We start from the raw sequence: 18890 nt of genomic DNA on the forward strand, positions 1-18890 counted from the left end.
AGGCATGGTCTCGGCCTTGTTCATTTAGATTCCTTTCCCACTAATGTCTAAAGAGCTTGGAAGGACAGACACCAGTGTCAGTGTTGGGCAGGCATGCACCCTCCACTGCTCTCTCTTCCATCTCTCATATACAATGTATGGAAGGGAAGGGACCCACAACAGTGGATTTGGGATTCTGCCAAAACAAGGGCTGACTTGGGTTAAAAAGCACACCAACTCTGATGTTCAAAGAGTATTTGCAAGGTTTTAAGGTACTCCAAGCTGCTCTAGATCATATAAGTTGTATCTTTCAAGAGAGAGGTGAGACATTACTAATCCTTCTGTTACTAAAGATGAAAACCAAGTATCACATTCTTTCTTCTTTTCAGGGGAAAAAAAAGTAAGTAATATAAGATGAGCACCATCTTTTGATAATAAGAATAGAAAACTGAGGCTACTACTTGTATAGAATATAAAACACAAGATTTCATCGGTTATATATCTCCCATAATAAACAAGCATAAAAATCCTACTATTTCTACAGCTAAGGGCCAAGAGACTGTCTACCCATGATCTGATGATGATAAACTGTCGGCCCATTCGATAAGTTCAGACAAGGCTCAGACACAGGTTCATTCTTTGGTTCTGCTTTCAGCATCATGAACCCACCACCTTCATCATTCAAGTGATGTTGCGGTCCTAAATACGGATGGAAAGGCCGCTTACCTTGGCCAGGACCTACCCCAGCCATCGCCAGGTTGGCCAGACTTTGCTGATTCATTCCAAATGAAAAGGCAGGTGAGGGCCCCATATGTTGTCTTCCAGGCAGACCGAATGCACCAAATGATGCACGCCCATCAAATCTTGCCATGTTATCGTGAATTTGAGATGGCTCAGGCCTGTGGACGAAGGATTGAGCAGCTGAGGTTGCATTGGGCACTGTGTTAGAGGTTCCAGAGCTGGAATGGCTGCTATTCCTTGCAGCGGGAACATCATGATTATGCTTCCCCTCATACGTGGTGATAACTGACTTGAGGTCGTGTGATGCCCGTTCTACGTGCTTTCTAACGGTGCAACCTACATTAGTGCACTTGTAGTAGCTCCTACATCAAACAAGACATGGTGTGTGAGAGAGGGTGGGGAAAGGATTTGTAATGAGGCCATTATTACCTTGGATTTGGATTTCCTTTGACGACTTTCTGCCCATACTTGCGCCAGCGATATCCATCATCAAGGATGTCAACCTCACTGGCTGTTTGGACAACAACTCTTGGTTCACGAATGGCTCTTGCGGCCCCGCCTATTTCCATCGCATCTATCTTTCTGGAAATAAGCACAAAAAATGCTGCCAACTGAGTACTGAAAGATAGAACGATACTAAAAAAAGAAACTAAGGGATAGGGGTAGTAACCTTCTCTTTGACTCAGACTCATATCCTTCGCCATCATAACCCAATGATGCACTTCCATGTGTCCCCCTATCATCCTCATCTTCATCATTAGACATGGAGGGTGAGGCATCTACGGTAATGGGTTCAAAGTGAGGGCCTTTTTGTGCCTGCATAGAGGTAGATGGGTCGCAGAATTCGGGGGCCATAGATTCAGATGATGTGGCCTCCAGGTTGTCATGCCTCCAATCAGGACCTCGTGAAACGTGTCCAATCATGTTGTCACCCTCGGTCACAGCCTGTGCCCCAGCATGCTCAGGAATGTCAAGCTGCATATCATTTTGTGGATTAGAAAACCCAATACCCGATCGACGGTTAGGTGGAGGTTTAGGGTGACCGTGAGTCCCCTTGTAGATGATCTCTGTAATGTGGCCCTCATGAGATCGCTCCACCTTCTTTTTAACCTGACAATTTGGATGTGTGCATTTGTAATAACTTCGAGGACACTCACTTCCTTTTACCTGTTTCTGCCCATACTTTCTCCAATTGTACCCATCCTCAGATGTGGCACCACCAACACGGTGGAATTCAGCTCCCCACAGCCAGGAACTCGATTCCATGTGAGGCTTGAATACAAATGACGAGGTATCAACATCTTCAAATAAATCATCTTTCTCTCTGTCAGGAGCTTCGGGGATTGGTATGGAGCTTTTAGTGCTAATGCTTGGGCCAAAGGAAAATTTTCCTGTTGTTGGAGATGGCTGAACCTGCCAAAAGAATTCGCCCATATTCATTAGGAGCGAATGGTTCCAATGCAACAAAATATTTGCAACAGGTCCTTACGCAGAGAAAAATGAAATTCATTTTGATTCACAAAGAGACTAACTACAAAGTCATATTACGCAAAATTACTTGTGTGAGGAATAATTCAAACCAAATTACTAAATATGAGAAAGACAGGCATATGCCCACGTTTATATAACTTCTCCTCCAACTGTATAGCAGAGAAACATCACAGAAAAAAAGTAACAAATGAGTTCATAATTTAATTAAATTCCAGCACCTATAATACGTACCTTTAAGATTTACTAACTTCCAAGCATGGTTTCAAAACTCATCACCCAAGTCATCTTGGTATCGCTCAGCAACGAGATGGACGAACAAGCCCACATTCATTTTTCTCATTGTTGAATGAAACGTCTCAAACGTATCGGAAAACTCGTCCGAGATGACTCGGTCTTGTTCACGGACAAGACGAGATGTCAAAACGAGTTTTAAAACCATGCTTCCAAGCTTAGACCGGAAAACTAAAAGATGATCTCAAGCAACCAGGATGAAGGCAATGAAAAAGGATGCACTTGACAAGCCACCATTTTAAGATTTTGATTGCCCATTTTACGAAGTGCAATGACTACATGCCTCAACTAATAAACAAATTCCATTCTCCATGATTGTTTTATTAGGTAGAGTATTGTAAAGTATTGATAAAACTGAAATCTTATCAAATCTTACAAAAAGTTCATATCTATATTACAAAACACGGGCAGTCATGCAAAAAGAACTTTTAAAAATGTTCCTCCCAACTCATCCAAAAAAACAGAAAAAAAGGTGAATACAATGTTGGTAACATTTTAGATTACTGAAAATCATTAGTTCTATTTCATCAAACTGAACCAACAAAGTTCCAATGAATGTTATTAGATATTTTCCAGCAATCTTATTTATGAACCCTGTTTCAAACTCTTTCCGCTCCTAATTTGCTTGTACTATAAGCTGGTAAACCTTAACAACCACAAACTTCTAGGCAAAACCAATGAATTTGAAAGGAAAATCAGCTTAAACTAAGACTTTCGACAATTCCTTCTTACCAGAGAATTGGAAAGGAAAACCGGGGAATCCAGCAATGTTGTCGGACTTAAACCTGGTGGAATCGTAAGGTAAGGAGACCGAACTTCAGTGGAGGACAGATTAGCAGATCTAATCCTCGCTGTGTTCAACTTTGGAGCATTAAACCCAGCTCTTGCCGCCATCCTCTCAGCAAGACCCCCACGATAGCTTGATTTCTGGCTGGAAAAATTGCTTGAGTCAGACAAATGATCATCAGAAACACCCACTCCTGCCCCATCTTCTTCTTCAAGATCCATTGCCAATTTTAGCTTTTCAGTAGATCCCATGAAAGGCCCCTCATTCCCATTGTCTCCTAAAATCTCGGAGAACGATCTTGAACCGAAATCATCTCCTAAGATTGAAGAGAAAAAGGTCCCATTGCTGGAATTTTGCGGCACCCAATCCCCAATTACAGCAATGTGTTCATCACTCCCAACCATGGCTGATCTAATTTTCCCCTTTATCAGCTCAAAACCAGGTATTCTTAGATAAAGTTGTTGGAAAGAATAAATTGATTTGCTGAAAGAATGAAAAGAAACATGTTAGGCCCCAGAATCCATGAAGCAAATAAGATAGAAATCATTTGTAAGCTTATACTTTGTAGATGGATCCTCTCAGATCAGCAAAATAGTTCTCTCCTTTTTAATTTTAGAGAATTCAAACTGGAAGGTTGATGAAAGGATCTGGAACAAACCCATTAGAAAAGAAATGATGTAGATCAATGGGTTTCTGGTAGATTTAAAAACAAATTCATCAAGTAATTCTGATTTCTTCCCCCTTTTCTGTCAGGAAAAAAAAAAGATATAAACCATACCCATTTAAACGGAGATTTGAAATAGGAAAAAATTCTCAAATTTTTTGTGAGAAAATTGTAAAAAATCCCATTTAAACGTGAAACATAAAATCATCAAAGATTGAATCATTTATTAGATAAATACATTTGGTAGAGAAAAAACAATGCCCACAGCTTAGATAAAGGAAATCTAGAATTAACCAATACCCATTAAACCAAAACAAAAGAGGACCCAAACCCAGTACTGATTTTCACAAAGACAGCCTTCAGCTTTGGGATTTAGAGAAATACAGAAGAACCCATTAAAACCCAAGAAAACAAAAAGAACAAACCAACAAAGATGACCCAAAACACATCAATCATCAATCATTTTAAAAAAGAAAAAAATCAGAGAGAAACAATGATTAGCTTAGAATGTTGAGTCCAAGCAAGTAAGAGAATATATGAAGAAATAAAGGAGACCAAACCTGATCAAATTCTCTGATTAAAGCAAACCGCTCCAGAGATTTCTTGTCAATTTCGCAGAGAGAGAGAAAAAAAAAAGGGTATGTTGTGTGGTGGTGGTATGGGTGGAAGTTTGACCGACACCAGAAATAGTACAGCAGATTCGTTGCAGATAAAAGAAAAAAATAATAATTATTGGGTCGGTTTCGGGGTTTGAGACGATAAACGACCACCTGTCTCTCTGCCTTGTTTTTCTGGTTGATTGTTTCCTTCTTATCCGTGATTTGTTATTCCATGTTATATTATTTTGTTTGATTGATTTAGGACATACTCCCCCATGTTTTGGCCAAAATTTAAGATAACTCCACTATGTTTTCAATTAATGATTTGATCCCTTGACCTTGGTCTTTTGTTATAGATAAATTACGAGAGATTATATTACGACACCAACTTTTGCTAACGTCAACCACATATTGTAGCGGCGTTAGCAAATTTTGGTGTGGCAATAAAAACTCTCTAAATTGAAAATCCCTTTAATACTCTATTATCTTTAACCTTCGATCAAAAACACTGGACTTCTCTTCAAAAGTCTCTCTGTTTTTCAGTTCTTAAATCTTTATGAATCTTTAATTTATTATTTTCAACATTGTCTTTCAAAAATTATATCATTTTTTACTTCTCCAAAGATCTTATCTTGTTCTTGAGGTTTGAAGGTTGAAGTAAATAAAATTTTAAGGTTTAAAGAGAATAAAATTCTAGGAAAAAATCAAGTTCCTTTTTTTATTATTTTAAGAATGAAAATAAAAGCATTTATGTCATTTCTCATTAATTAATAAAATAAACTCAAGAGCGGAGTGTCATGAGTTTGAAAACATAGGGAGTTATCTCAAATATTCATCAAAACATTGTCAAGTTTGTAAAATTGTATGATATGTTATTATTAATCTATTGGATCTCAGCTTTAATTTATTGTTTTCAATGTTATGTTGATCCTTTGTAGAAAATCCTTAATTTTTTTTACCCAAAATTATATGAATTTTTATACTTTGAAAATTCTATCTTATCCTTGAGAATTAAAGTTTGAAGTAAATAAAATCCTAAAATTGAAGATAAGGGTACATAGTTTTACTTTAAAAAGTTGAAGAAAGAAGGTATTTATTTCATTTTTCATTAATTCATTAAAATATATTCAAAGATGGCATATCATCCCCTTGAAAACATAGAAAATTATCTCAAATATTCATCAAAAAGTGAAGGGGTAATGGAATATTGTAGGCCAACCAATTGATCAATGTGAACGAATCTTTTTCAATATTAAATGAATTTTTTATTATTATTATTAATTAATTATAAACTATTTAAAAAGTAGGGAATGTGCAATCTTCAAAATTCTATTTATTTTTTTTCTTGAAACTATATTGTAAAATCTATCATATTTTGTCTTCTAACCGAAAAGAACAATGGATATAAACGACATTCAAAATCATTTCTCTTCTTATATACTCTTGAAAAGTTACTCTTTATAGACTTTAAACTCTTCCTTGTAAACACCATTAAAAAAAAAAAAAAAAACTAATTTGTCTTGTAATACAAAAGAAGGCATCATTATTTCTGTTAAATAGATTGTTTTATATATCCTAAAATTATATAAGAAGATGCTATCAAACAACGATAACGATGAAATTTATTTTGACTAAACCTTCAAAAAACTAAGAAACGGGAGAACAAAGAGTGAATTAACATGAAACACGATTTTGACTATAACTACGATGAAATTTATGTTACATTGTTGGATGGTTTGAGATCTACTTGGTGTTTGTTATCAACGACTTTCTTGTCTTTTGTTATATAATCTAGCTCTTTTTTTAAATGTTGGCCGTCGGGGATATATATCATATAAGAATAATGATTTTTTTGACAGCCCCTAACATGGCATGTGTTAAAATCATAAACTATATTTCTCGGGATACACAAATACACATATTTAAGGAGATGTGCAATTATGTATCCCAAGAAAAATCTATGGTTTTAGCCCATGACACATCAAGAGGCGTATAGGGGCGTGTGTCAAAGGGGGCATCAGAAAATCACGACTTGTTATATAAAAGATTAGAAGGCACGAGCATCCTATTTGGGTTTAAAAGGGTATAATGCTGGGAAAAAAAATTTGAAATTGGAGGGGTGTTATTACAAAAAATTGAGGTTAAAAAGATAAATAATGAAAACAATAAAATAGATTAAAACACTGAAAGAATAGTAAAGCTACAAAGAGTGAAAGAGTGAAGGGCATCTCCTCCGTGGGGTTAAGAGTAAAAAAATAAATTTGAAAAGATATTCTTAAAAATAATTAAGACTAAGAGGTAAAAGATGAAAATCAATAAAATAAGTTAAAAGAGTATATAAAAATTTATATAAAAAAAAAAATGTATAATAAAGTTAGAAAAAAACGAAGAGTAAGGAAAGTAAAATGAATCCCATAAAATTGTAACTTGGTGGGATGTTTATCCCAAACAAAATATAAAAAACATCTCTTTCAGATTAAAGGGGCAAAAATGAAAAAAAAAAAAATTTAAGGGTACTATTAAAAAAGCTTTGAGGTTAGAGAGTAAAAAATTAAATATGACAATGTTAAAGAGGGCCCACAGAAACTATAGCTGGATGATGGATAAGATATTTTTCTTAATTGAATGAAAATTTGTTTCCGTCAAAAGTGGACCCTATAGTTGCATTTTACTATATAGACAAATGAACCCTATTGTCGTATTTTATTTATATAGATGGTATGAGATTGGTTTGGTTTGATGGCCACACATCAACTATAGAACTCTTAAAAAATTGGGTGGAATATGTAAAATTTAAGATAAATTTCAAATGAAGATCTTCATCAAACCAACAGTTGAGATGCGAGTGAGGGGCCAGTATCAAACCCATTTATTAATCTGGATTTTTTTTTTTTTTTTTTGGTGGTCAAGTAAGATATCACATCAATTGATCCTTTTCTGTCCAGCGTTAAGTCGAGTTGTATTCATTCAATCAAATTACTTGAAGATCTAGTTCTCTATCCATTTTGATGGAGATTGATATACTTTGTTGATTGGTTGATTACAAATATCTATACGATTAAATAGACAAGAGGATCTACCAAGAATAATGGCATTGAGTTCTTGGAATAATACCTTAAAAATCTTTTAGATAATTTCATTTGGCACACCGACTTTTACCTATAATATACCAATCAATAAAATTATATATTTACATCACAAATAATATTAAAAAGATATCAAATCATCTTTTAGGATTTCTTTAAATGGTTTTTTCTTTAAAATCTTAAGAAGAAGAAAAAAAAACTCAAAAAAGAGAGAGAAAGAGAGGAAGAAGGAATTTGATTTAAAAAATCCTATAAGAAATTTTAGATTTCAAAATAAATCATTTCTTTGAATAAAAAAGGACTCTATAAGAAATCATAAATTTCAAAAACTATTGATCAAAGGAAACTTCTCCCCCTCCCCCTCGAAGCTCATCCATCTCTCTTGGAAGAAAACATTTTGAAAAAAAAAAAAAGTTCAATCTCTCTTCAAAGGAACATTTGGAGTAAAGAAAGTGAAATTCAATGATTTTTTTTTTTTTTTTTATTAATGATAATCTAACTCAAAAAATTTCATTAACCATATCTATGGTTCTAAGAGCCAGGATTTTCTTTTAGTGGGGGCAAACTTATATAGTTTATTGGAGGGTGATGGGGCAAAAATTGGAAGGAGATGAGAGAGTGGGGGCAACAGGATTGAACGGGTATGTCAATAGTTCAAAATGCATAGATATCTCAAATTTAAGTATAAATTCAAGGGCATCCAAAATGCTTAAAAAAGTTGAATGGGGACAATTGCCCCCAATGTCTCCTTACTAACTCCGCCCTTAGTGCACTTGCTTCTTCAACCGGATACAGATTGAGTGGAAAAAAATTTAGTCAAAATATTGCAACTCTAGATTTTTTTTTTTTTTTCTCGGGATACACAAGAAAAAAATTCTATGGTTCCCGACACACGATCACATCAGTGAGGTGCTGTAAGTAAATTCTGATGTATCAATAGAATCCCTCTTTTTTTTTTTGTATTTTTTATCTTTGATTATTTAAACCTGTGATTTAGAGAAAGAGATGCCAAGAATTGGTATGTTTTTGTCAAACGTGGGGTTCACGTGATTGATTCGTAATCATGTCTCGTGTGCCATACGAAACAAAGAGACAGAATATTAGGGGGAAGATTAGATTGAAAAAGACTTTTAATAAGGTGAGGAAATTTTTAAATAAATATGACAGAAATAAAGGAGATCCTAAAATTATTATAAAGTAAAGATAGGGAGAAATATTCAACATGAGAGTGACATAAATGTAATGTCGCACACATGGATCCAAATACCACACTCGTGACTCTTTCTATTTAATAATTAATTTTAATAATTAATAATTAAACCACTAATTATATGCTTAGGACTGTTTTAGTCTTATATGATAATGGTCATCCAACAAACCATTTAAAAAAAAAAGATAAAAGTAACATAGCAATCGCAATCTACGAGTTATGACTTAGGGTCCACGCACCCACTACCTGATGGATTATACATCCCATCTCCATTGACGCTCAAATTAATTTCCTTGAAAAATAAAGTTGATATCCATTTTATGGATTTCGTTAACATGGACACTAAGAGAACACGTTAAAGTGCATTAAATACACTTTGGGATATTTTTTTTTTTTTTGAGAGTTGTTATTGCCACACCAATTTTTACTAACACCACACCAACTTTGACCCAATTTTTTTTTTTTTTATTTTTTTTTATTTGTATAAGAATGTGTGGCATTAGCACCTCTATTTTTTTTTTATATACCAAATGCTTTACCTTCACAAAAACCGTATTTTAAGTCATATAACTGTATTTTTTTTTTTTTTAGTAACAAGTTGTAGAAGCTGCCAATCCTTTTCCCCATTTGGGATCCAGCCAAGTTAGCATTCCTTTGTCAACTTCATTGACCCTTTTCATAAAATAAAATAAAAAATACATATCTTCTCTTCCTACGTATGTATGTCCCAGTACTCCGGCCCAAAAAACCAATAAAACACAGAATCAGAGAGAGCCGCCCTCACAACAACCCCAACCCCAACGTTGTTTTTTTTTTTTTTGTAATTTTAAAGTTTGAGATGAATTTGATACAATAACACACTGGCATGGGACGGGTATTTACTCGATGTTTCGAAAGAAAAATATGTCTGCTCTATTTAAATATTAAAAAAATGAGAACAGATTAAAGGACATATGAAAGAACATATGTAAAAACAATGTAACATTAATAAATTTTTAAAATATGGGTTAGAAGTTTCAAAATGGACTAATTTTTTATGATGATGATCTCTATGATAAAAAAATCATCCGATAAAAAAAAATCAGTCTAATCTAAAACTTCTAACCTCATTAAAAGTGATTTAGAATGTGAACCATCAAATTTTTTACCCATAATTTGTAAATCACTTTTGATGGATTTAAAAATTTCATATTGAACTGATTTTTTTATGAGGATGATCCTCTCATCATAGTGACTATCCTTACAAAAAATTAGCTCAATCAAAAACCTCTAACCCATATTTTAAAAAACCATTACTTTTACATATATTCCATGAATCACCCCATAAAAAAAATAGCAACATGGCAAAACATATGAGGCTGACATGGCAAAGGTGCATAGCCATTCGATCTTTTATCCTTTTGTATCCTAAAGAAAAAAATCTATGATTTTGTACCCCTTGTCATGCGTCGAATTGTCATGGCTCAAATAATAAATCTAAAAGCTGTGTGATATACGAACACTGTTTGTACGCTTCCAGAGGTGGCAATGCATAAAACCATACATCTTTTCCTCTTAGCTATAAATATATCTAACATTGCCCCACCAAACAGAGACAGGTTTTAGAGGGTTAAGTTACCCTAGTCTAAACCTAAAGTCCTACCCTAGTCAAAGATATTTATGATTTGAGTCGTGAGTCGTGCTTTTATATCATTCGATTTGTACTCGGCTGACGTGGCAAGAACACAATCATAGAAATCTTTTCCTTGGCGATACACAGAGAAAAAAAAGATCTATGGTTTTGGTTTGTGTGTGACCTTGCCACGTCAGCCCCAGTGAAAAAAAATCGAATCCAAAAAAACACTAGCCTTGGGATCTTGATTGACCGAAAGTAGTCTCATGTGGACCAACGGTATCCTTCCTTAGTCGCGTTTAATTTCCAGTCTACGAGTCAAACGGGAAAAAACTTTGAAGCGGATAGCGCGCTTCCTTGGACTACACGTGGCATATTTAAGGAGGAATCCTAAATATTGATTAAAAAGTGGGGATGTGAATCAAATATTAAAAAGGCACGCGTCATAATAGTGCTAAGAAAGTTCCTTCAAAATTTTCGGACTCGGGTAGTCAAACAATACAATTCGACCCTCCCACTTTTTCCGGTGGTTTTACGCAATCATACATTCTACATTCTACATCCTACATCCTACATACATAACCCCAAAGAAGAAACTGACCGATAAAGTCATCATTTTTTTCCTACTTGTCCTCTTTATCTTAGTCAAATAAAGAAAGTTTAATAAAAAGCAAAAGAAAGAATATAAAGAAAAAGTAGAGAAGAAAAGTAAAACTCCCTGATACTCTTCTTATAAGAAGAAGATAAATGGAAGCTTCGATAGGTTAACATGGAACGTAAGGTCATGAATAAACCCTTTCTAGGAATTTTGATTTTTCTTTGTCTTTGGTTTCACATCTCAATAGAAAAATAAATTCTCAGCATTCTTTGACCCCTCCATAATCCATATAGACTTCAACTTAGTGCAACAGTTAGGATGGCACCCAACGAAAATCTTGTTTGGCAAAAACAAACATAAATTTCAGCGTAAATTTTTAATCGTCTAGAAATCATTGATCAAGCTAAGCTTAAATGTGTAGGTGAATCATGAGTTGGGCCAAATTCTCATTGAACAGTAGAGGACCAAACCACTGTGACATCAAAGTTTTCATTTCTAGAAAACCCAAATCCCATCCCACATCCAACCACAGCCCTAAAGAAAAACTCTCTGGTATAAAAGGGTATCAGAAGTTCCTTACCAGCACCCAGAAATAACATGCCACGTACACTTTCTGAAACTGAAACCATGAATTTTGATAGATGAAAAACTTAACTGAAAAATCAGCCAGATTGATCGATTCCAAGCCATTAATCCAGGTATTAACAAAAGGAAAATCCTGGGGGACTTCGTTTTTCACTGTGATATTCACTGCATTGATGTGATAGCCATAGATTATTTCCTTGAGATACGAGTAAAAACCATCTACAGTTATGTGCACACCTCCACGTCAGAAATGTGAGAATCACAGTAAAATCCTAATGGCACCCCAGCATAACTATAAATAATAATAATAAAAAATCAAATCCAAGGGATAAAAGCCTCTATTTATTTGAAGAAATACTCATTCAATCACCATGCACGACGTGAAGAAATTCTATGAAATGATTTTAGATGGAATTTGATTGATGATGAAAATGTTTTTCTAATTGAAAACCACTTTCCCATAAAACAGATGAAGACAAATTACTAAATATTATAATGATAGTTTATGAGAAAAGATGGGGGGAGAGAAATTCTATGAGTGAACAGGACTATCTACAACGTAGTAATCATTTACGACAATGTGAGACAAGTTATCACTTCAATGTAGCTTGGTCAAGAGGCCATTGATGAAATGATTAGTAATCTGATAATTATTTTTGATCGAATAAAATATGTAAGATACCTTGTGCTACTTTCTCACAAAAAATTTTCAATATGTTTGGTCCGATCTTGAAATATTGAATAAGTTAAAATCTAAGGGCACTAATATTGCCACAGTACAGAATCATGGTAGTATGGATAAAGTGAGACATCACGAAGAAAGAAACGAATCCAACAAAAACTATTAGAAACAACAGAAAGACTGCTGCATTCAGCTTCTTTTTTCTTTTATTTATTTATTTATTTTGATGGGTGCTTTGGCACTTGATCAAGATACACTCAATAATTTCCTCTAACTCCAAGAAATCAGATTAGGACAGAAATAAAGAAGATAACCACTAGAAGAGTGACGATGATCAAGACATCCTACCTGGTCATCCTTTGAATAAAGAATAAGTCGTAAGTCAGAGAATGGAAGCAGATGAATAGTGAAGAGTGCCTTAGAGATAGCATAAGATGTGTTTAATGAGGAAATTAATAGAATAGATATGAGCGAAAATTGGACACCCAGTTGAAACCGTAAGGATTGTTGGACTTGTCATTATAAGATATTATAGCCACCAAATACTTAGTAGTCTATCACATCCAACAAAGATCCCCATCTACTCGCTTGGAGTCAGGAAATAAAGGTGTGGAGTATGGTTTAGCACCCAACTTGTTGGAAAGTGAGTGTTTGAGTGCGTATTTTCATTGGAAGAGATAAGAGTCCAATGAACATTCAATAAACTTCCAGATAGAGGAAATAGTCCAAGTTGCCAAAGTCCTCCATATGAAAGTGATGTTGAAGATGAGTTACAAGATCGAAAAAGTAAAGAGTCATCATCATCATCTATTATAATTGATATCATCCACGCAAAATATATGAATGGCACAATCATGGGAAGTATCATGAACAATATGGAAGAATTTATTTTCTTGCAATAAATCTAAGTTCCAACAGATATGAACTAAAATGATCAAACCAAGCTTGAGGCATTTGCTTGAGGTCATACATTATGATGTTTCCAAACATGCAAAGGGTGAACCGGATCCACAAAGCCCAAGTGGGTTGTTTCACATAAAATTACTCTGATAATACATCATGGGGAAAGCATGTTTTTAACTTATAGCTAGGAAAGAAGCCACTCTCAACTGATACCAATGGTAAGAACTATTTAAATGGTAGTGAGCATGACAACTAGACTAATTGCATCACCAAAATCAAGCCCATGTCGTTGATTGAATCCTTTGGCCATGAGAACGGTTTATAGTGTATTAGTGTTCATTAATATCATCGCATTGTTGCTTGAGTTTAAGACTCATTTGCAACCCACAATATTCATAGAAGATGTCAAAACTAAGATCCAAGTGTGATTACAAAGGACAATATTAAATTTGTCCATATACAGTGATTGACCATTGGAAGCCCCAATAAAAGATGATGGTTTTAGAAGGGAGAGGAGAGTTGAAGAAAAGGCATGAAAGACAATGTCATATGGAAAAGAAGATTTTGGGAAGTCTTGTACCATCATGACTCCAAGTGACCATGGGAAGAATGGACCAGGTCAATGCAACGAAAGAGTTATCATTAGGAGCAAAGGATGTGTGGGTGTGCTCCATAAAAAAGAAAAAAAAAAAGGATGTGTAGGTGTTCCTATTGAACAACCACAAGAGGTCGAGTTGTTCAGATGTAGAGAATAGCTATGATTGTGGTATTAAATTATTGAGTGTAACCGGTGTCAATGATGAGTTACAATTAAGAGGTTGGGTCGAGGTTTGGAGGCTATGGGTGTTAATATAGGAGAACTAAGAACAAGATAAAAGGTGTACAATGTGAAAAGTTGGAAATATGTCTAGATAAAGTGGTTGAATAAGGAAGATCTAATAACAATGGACTTTATTTTTCTTTTATCACCTATTGAATCTATTCCTAGATCTCCACTAATATACTCTCTTTTTTGAATTCCTAGTCTTGCCACTCATCAATCTCAACATCCTCATAATAGTTCTAGGAACATATTGTTTATTTACATCCCAACATTGAGCTCCATAAAGCATGGTGGTCTTATAGGTGTATTGTAAAATTATCCTATTATATTGATTGATACACACATCAATCGCATACCAGTTCAAAACCATTACTCACTATAACCAAACAGCACTATTGATATGGTCACATCCTTACAAAGTTCTCTATTTTTATGTATAGTTGAACCTAAACAACATAATTGGTCTCTTTGGGGTATTGTTGGTTGCCAACAATCTAACAACCTCAAAAAAATAAAAATAAAAAGGAGGTGGGGGGATGTTGCAGTTTTTCCAACAAAGAAGTGGAGAATTATATGATGGAGAAGAGGTTAACAAGCTATCATCGTGTAATACATGAAATTACTAAGTAATGGAGATGAAACCCACACACATAAAAAGTTATGAATGTTTAGATTTTAGATCAAGCCATCATTAATCATTTCTTTGACAATAATTGCTTCAATATTGACCAATAGAAAGTGAAAAAGTATTTCAAAATTTTCATTAAAAATACTAATTTATTGGCTCTGATCATCCCTGGATTTTGTTTTTTCCTTGCCGTGGATCCTCGAAGTGCTGGCATAGTTTGTTTGGGTAATAGGTTGTGGTTAATCTTGTTCCCAAATTATGAAGTAATTTCACAATAAAACAAGCATCACTGGTGGTATGAATATACCTAGAAATTTGTTTAAATGGTGAAGTTATGTATTAAAGAAGCTAATATCAACACGGAAAAAGATGATTTATGACCAAAAGCTTATAAGAAAACAACTGCTGATGGGATATAAAATATACATTGTCGGTATAGAAAAATTATTGACTGCAAATTGCAAACAATGCAATATAGGAACAAATGAGGTACAGGGACGAAGGTCATTAAAATTTGACATTATAAGATTGCTTCTCAATATCGCCATTGTCAAACACAATTCTTAATTAAAGAATCATCTAAATCATGAAGAAATTATCCTAAACCAATGGAATCTCAAAGAACGATGTTCATTTCATGACTTATAAGGATATCAAACGTACATATATTGCATCGTAAATGACAAAGAATCAAACAAGAAATTCGGTTACCTCAAAAGTTTTCAGGGCTGTCATCCAATTGCTTCTCATCTTCGATATCAACCTCCAAAATTTCCTGAGCGACAAAAGAAACAAATGTCACTCAAGGTTTTAGAAAAATCTTAAATGAATTTGACGGAAAAAAAAAAATTAGGTATTTTTATAATGTAACTTACAGGAATCCTCTGTTTGAGGTAATTACCAAGCCTGGCTAAAACAAGAGATCGTTCGTGCCAGAAGCGACCCTTGAGACTGATCTTGACAAAGGGGCCATCCACTTCAACAAGCTCAGCTTCTCCTAATTAAAAATTCCTCTCTAAACTTTCAGAAAACTTGGTAATAAAAGTATTGTTTTTTTTTCTAAATTCTGAATCGAAAAGTAAATTCTATTCACCTGTTATGCCAACAGAGGTATCAAAGATCTGTAAAAACTGCCGCCACAGAAGAATTTATAAAAAAAAACAAAAAAACATATAAATATTAATAAGAAATGAAATTGAAACATGGAATCATCAAATGTTGAGGAAATTATTATAGAGAATAGAGAAGAAGAGTTGCCTCGGTTCGAGCATCCGCTAAGACTTGTCTTACGTTATCCTCATTTAGATCTAGAGGTTTAAGGGCCGCTGAAACGCCATTAACACTTACTCTTCTGCTTCTTCTTCTTCTTATTATTAGCTCTGATAATCTTAGGGTTTTGAAACTGGCAATGGAAACCCTACTACTACTACTACTTCCGCTGAGGCCAATGTGGGAACGAAAATATGAGGGAAACGAAGTGAAAGAGAAATTGAACGACGATGTTGGATGAATCTTTAACGCCATTCTCTCTCTCTCTCTCTCTCTCTCTCTCAGATTTATCTGTGGTTTTGGTTTCAGGTTTCAAGGTTCAACTCTTTCACTGCTCAGTCCCCGCCACTCTCATTATCCGTTTTATTTTATTTTATTTATTTTATTTGAGATCTGTTATTGGCATCCGAACCTTTACTTATTACATCCCAATTTCTTAAATTAATTTTGTCACCCTAATTATAGATTAAAACACACTATTCAATCACTACAAATCAAAAAAGTTTGGTTCATGTCGAATCCATGGTTTTTAAACTCGTCCGAGACCGAGACGTATCACCCGAGTTAACTCGGTATCAGAGCTAAACGATACCAACTCACAAAGTCATTTTTTTGACCGAGTTTAACATCTCACGTTTATTTTTTGAGTTGTCTCACGAGACGTCTCAAACGTAACAGAAAACTTGTCTGAGACGACTTGATATCGAAGCTAAATGAGACGAGACACGATACCGAGTTTAAAAACCATGGTCGAATCTCAATATTACAAAGCATTATAACACATTCAAATAACTTCAACACTTGTTTACAATTAGTATTTGATTCATATAAAATCTTAACTCTAATAAATAGTAATCTAAAAATAAAATAAATTTTTTTTATTTTTTATTATTTGCATCCCAACTTTTTTGTTTGGGAAGAAAGGTAGATATACCTGTAGACATTGAAATTTTTGGGGTGGATACTATACTTTTCTTAAATTACAAGAAGTCCTTGAAGTCCATAAATGTACCCACACATCTAAATCAAGGTCATTATTTGGGATGGGCTTCATATAATTTGGATTTGGGTTTTCACAGATAAAGTCCATGGTCCAACAAACTCAAGTGATCCATATTTTATTTTTTTTTTTTGTCGATTAATGGGGGTTAGGCAGACCCCCAACCAGAAAAAACAAGATTACAACCTTTCATAGGCATGCCCAGAAGCATCCTTCCATATAATCTCTATCAACCTCTGAGGGAGGTCCCTATGCTCAAGAATAACGCTACCTGAAGAATGAATGAGTGAAGCAAGAAAGTCAGCAGCTTTGTTGCATTCTCTGTAGCAGAAGGTGAATCCAATTTTTTGGAAGTGGTTCCCTTTCGTCTTAATGGCTTTAACTAGCCTTTCTTCTCTCCAAGGGATTGTTCTCTCCCCCTTAATGCATTTGATAGCCTCTTTAGAGTCGGTTTTGATCTCTAGCACTTTGATGTTTTCCTTTTCCGCCATTGTCATCCCCTTTAGGATTGCTTGAAGCTCATGGTGTAAGACTGTCTCTCCTCGATTTTGCTCCGCTAAAGCTAACACCATCTTGCCATCGCTGTCTCTAATAATAGCCCCTTCTCCTCCCCTGTCACCTTTTAGAGATCCATCGGTGTTAAGCACAAACCAGTGCTCCGGACGCTTGGTCCATATGCATTTCAGAGGCACTCTAACCATATACTGAAGGCTTAGGTTCCATGAGTCCATGAATGCTCTATTAGCAGGGTTGTCTTCCACAGAGGCTTCGATGCTTTGAAGTCTTATTTGAACATCTCTGACTATCATAGTCTCTACAAGCTCAGAGGGGTTGTAGCTGTTTTGGAAGATTCTCCTACATCGCTCAGCCCACACATGGTGTATGAAGGCATTGAATGCCAATTTTTTAGTGACCGCATGAAAAGTTTTACCTTTGAAATTGTTGCATGCCCACTCGACCTCTTCTCTCCAATTTCTATTTGATTGGGGTATGTTAGATCTTCTTAGTGATCCATATTAAGTATTGAACTCATACGCCCAATAAATGTGTTGGCCCATGGTTAAGTTTAAAACCCACTAAAATGAGTTGGATCAATAATCAAATACCATTTAAACCAATTATATAAAACCTAATCAAGATGGGGGCATATTTGAAAATATTTTCTTACCCTAAGTCTATAAATACCAAAGTCTCTCTAATTTAGATACGATCGAGATCACTTTTTCTCATAAGACAAAAGTTCTCCCTCTAGAGAAGAAGAAGCTCTCAAACCCTTTTTTAGAGACTAAGCAAAGTTTTTCAGAGATCCTGACTCCGGTTAAAGAGAATATCAAATATAAAACCCTTATCCGAAAGTTGAGAAAACCTTCTCAGTCTATAAAGCATGAAACCCAGAAAGAAAAAAAAATATGCACAAACCTTTACAGAAAATCAAACTCAAAAGTCCTTTAGAAGTTAACAAATCTTTCTCAATTGATAAAACACGAAATTCGGAGAGAATAAAATCTACACAAACCTAAATAGAAGATCAAGTTCAAAAGTCATTATTCAAAAGTTAATAAATCATTCTTAGTCGATAAAGCGAGAAGTCCAGAGAAAAGAAAAGCAACATACATCACTATTTTTGTACTTGACTATTATGTATCTCCTTTTTATCAAAATAAATAAAATCATTTGCGATCTTATTTACGAAACTTGAGGTAAATTTGTTAAAATTTATCGTCAACAATACCTCATTGGAGTTTCAAAAAATATTTGATATACCCTACATTTCCAAACTGGATGACATATACTCCCTTGACCGTGCTTGTCTACGAGAGACTAATAGACATGACCTATATGGTTGTTTCTTGAACCTCTTGCCAATTTATCATTAACATTGTCAATCAGTAGAAACTTGATTTATTTGGCAATGCATATATTTTAAGCTTCAAAACTCTTG

At 34.6% G+C, this 18890-nt stretch overlaps 3 protein-coding genes across 7 annotated transcripts; all 3 read right to left on the reverse strand.

Moving 5' to 3' along the window:
• Nucleotides 1-405: 405 nt before the first annotated feature.
• Nucleotides 406-4762, reverse strand: WRKY2 (WRKY DNA-binding protein 2). The gene is made up of 5 exons (XM_086453130.1): nt 4514-4762; nt 3235-3772; nt 1391-2133; nt 1150-1302; nt 406-1082 (listed from the first exon to the last, which is right to left on the reverse strand). The coding sequence occupies exons 2-5, from the start codon at nt 3691-3693 to the stop codon at nt 524-526; spliced, it is 1914 nt and encodes a 637-aa protein (XP_086309256.1). The 5' UTR covers nt 3694-3772; nt 4514-4762; the 3' UTR covers nt 406-523.
• A 6398-nt stretch (nt 4763-11160) lies between these two features.
• Nucleotides 11161-16318, reverse strand: LOC147411852 (uncharacterized). 5 transcript variants are annotated; one of them, XM_086453155.1, is made up of 5 exons: nt 15937-16316; nt 15773-15809; nt 15555-15676; nt 15391-15454; nt 11161-11862 (listed from the first exon to the last, which is right to left on the reverse strand). In XM_086453155.1, exons 1-4 carry the CDS (start codon nt 16201-16203, stop codon nt 15392-15394), a joined length of 489 nt encoding a protein of 162 aa, XP_086309281.1. In that variant the 5' UTR covers nt 16204-16316; the 3' UTR covers nt 11161-11862; nt 15391. The 5 variants fall into 5 exon arrangements, with proteins under 5 accessions (XP_086309281.1, XP_086309266.1, XP_086309289.1 ...); XM_086453140.1 differs by having other exon boundaries at nt 11161-11808; nt 15937-16315; XM_086453163.1 differs by lacking the exon at nt 11161-11862 and adding an exon at nt 11868-11935.
• Nucleotides 16319-17127: 809 nt separating this feature from the next.
• On the reverse strand, nt 17128-17757 carry LOC147411853 (uncharacterized). The gene has a single exon (XM_086432482.1). The coding sequence runs from the start codon at nt 17755-17757 to the stop codon at nt 17128-17130; it is 630 nt and encodes a 209-aa protein (XP_086288608.1).
• Between the last annotated feature and the right edge of the window lie 1133 nt (nt 17758-18890).

This window comes from Akebia trifoliata, chromosome 1 (genome assembly GCF_017979445.1).
Source record: "Akebia trifoliata isolate Shusen 1 chromosome 1, ASM1797944v1, whole genome shotgun sequence".
Lineage (NCBI taxonomy): Eukaryota > Viridiplantae > Streptophyta > Magnoliopsida > Ranunculales > Lardizabalaceae > Akebia > Akebia trifoliata.

Bases quoted from the DNA above. Each gene is read 5' to 3' on its own strand.
- WRKY2 (XM_086453130.1), bottom strand. From the start codon at position 3,693: ATGGTTGGGAGTGATGAACACATTGCTGTAATTGGGGATTGGGTGCCG. The intron at 2,134-3,234 runs GTAAGAAGGAAT...TTCTTTTGGCAG, and splicing joins TTTTCCTTTCCAATTCTCTG to GTTCAGCCATCTCCAACAAC. The intron at 1,083-1,149 runs GTAATAATGGCC...TGTTTGATGTAG, and splicing joins AAAGGAAATCCAAATCCAAG to GAGCTACTACAAGTGCACTA.
- LOC147411852 (XM_086453155.1), bottom strand. From the start codon at position 16,203: ATGGCGTTAAAGATTCATCCAACATCGTCGTTCAATTTCTCTTTCACT. The intron at 15,810-15,936 runs GCAACTCTTCTT...CTGTGGCGGCAG, and splicing joins TAGCGGATGCTCGAACCGAG to TTTTTACAGATCTTTGATAC. The intron at 15,455-15,554 runs GTAAGTTACATT...TTTGTCGCTCAG, and splicing joins ACCTCAAACAGAGGATTCCT to GAAATTTTGGAGGTTGATAT.
- LOC147411853 (XM_086432482.1), bottom strand. From the start codon at position 17,757: ATGATAGTCAGAGATGTTCAAATAAGACTTCAAAGCATCGAAGCCTCT.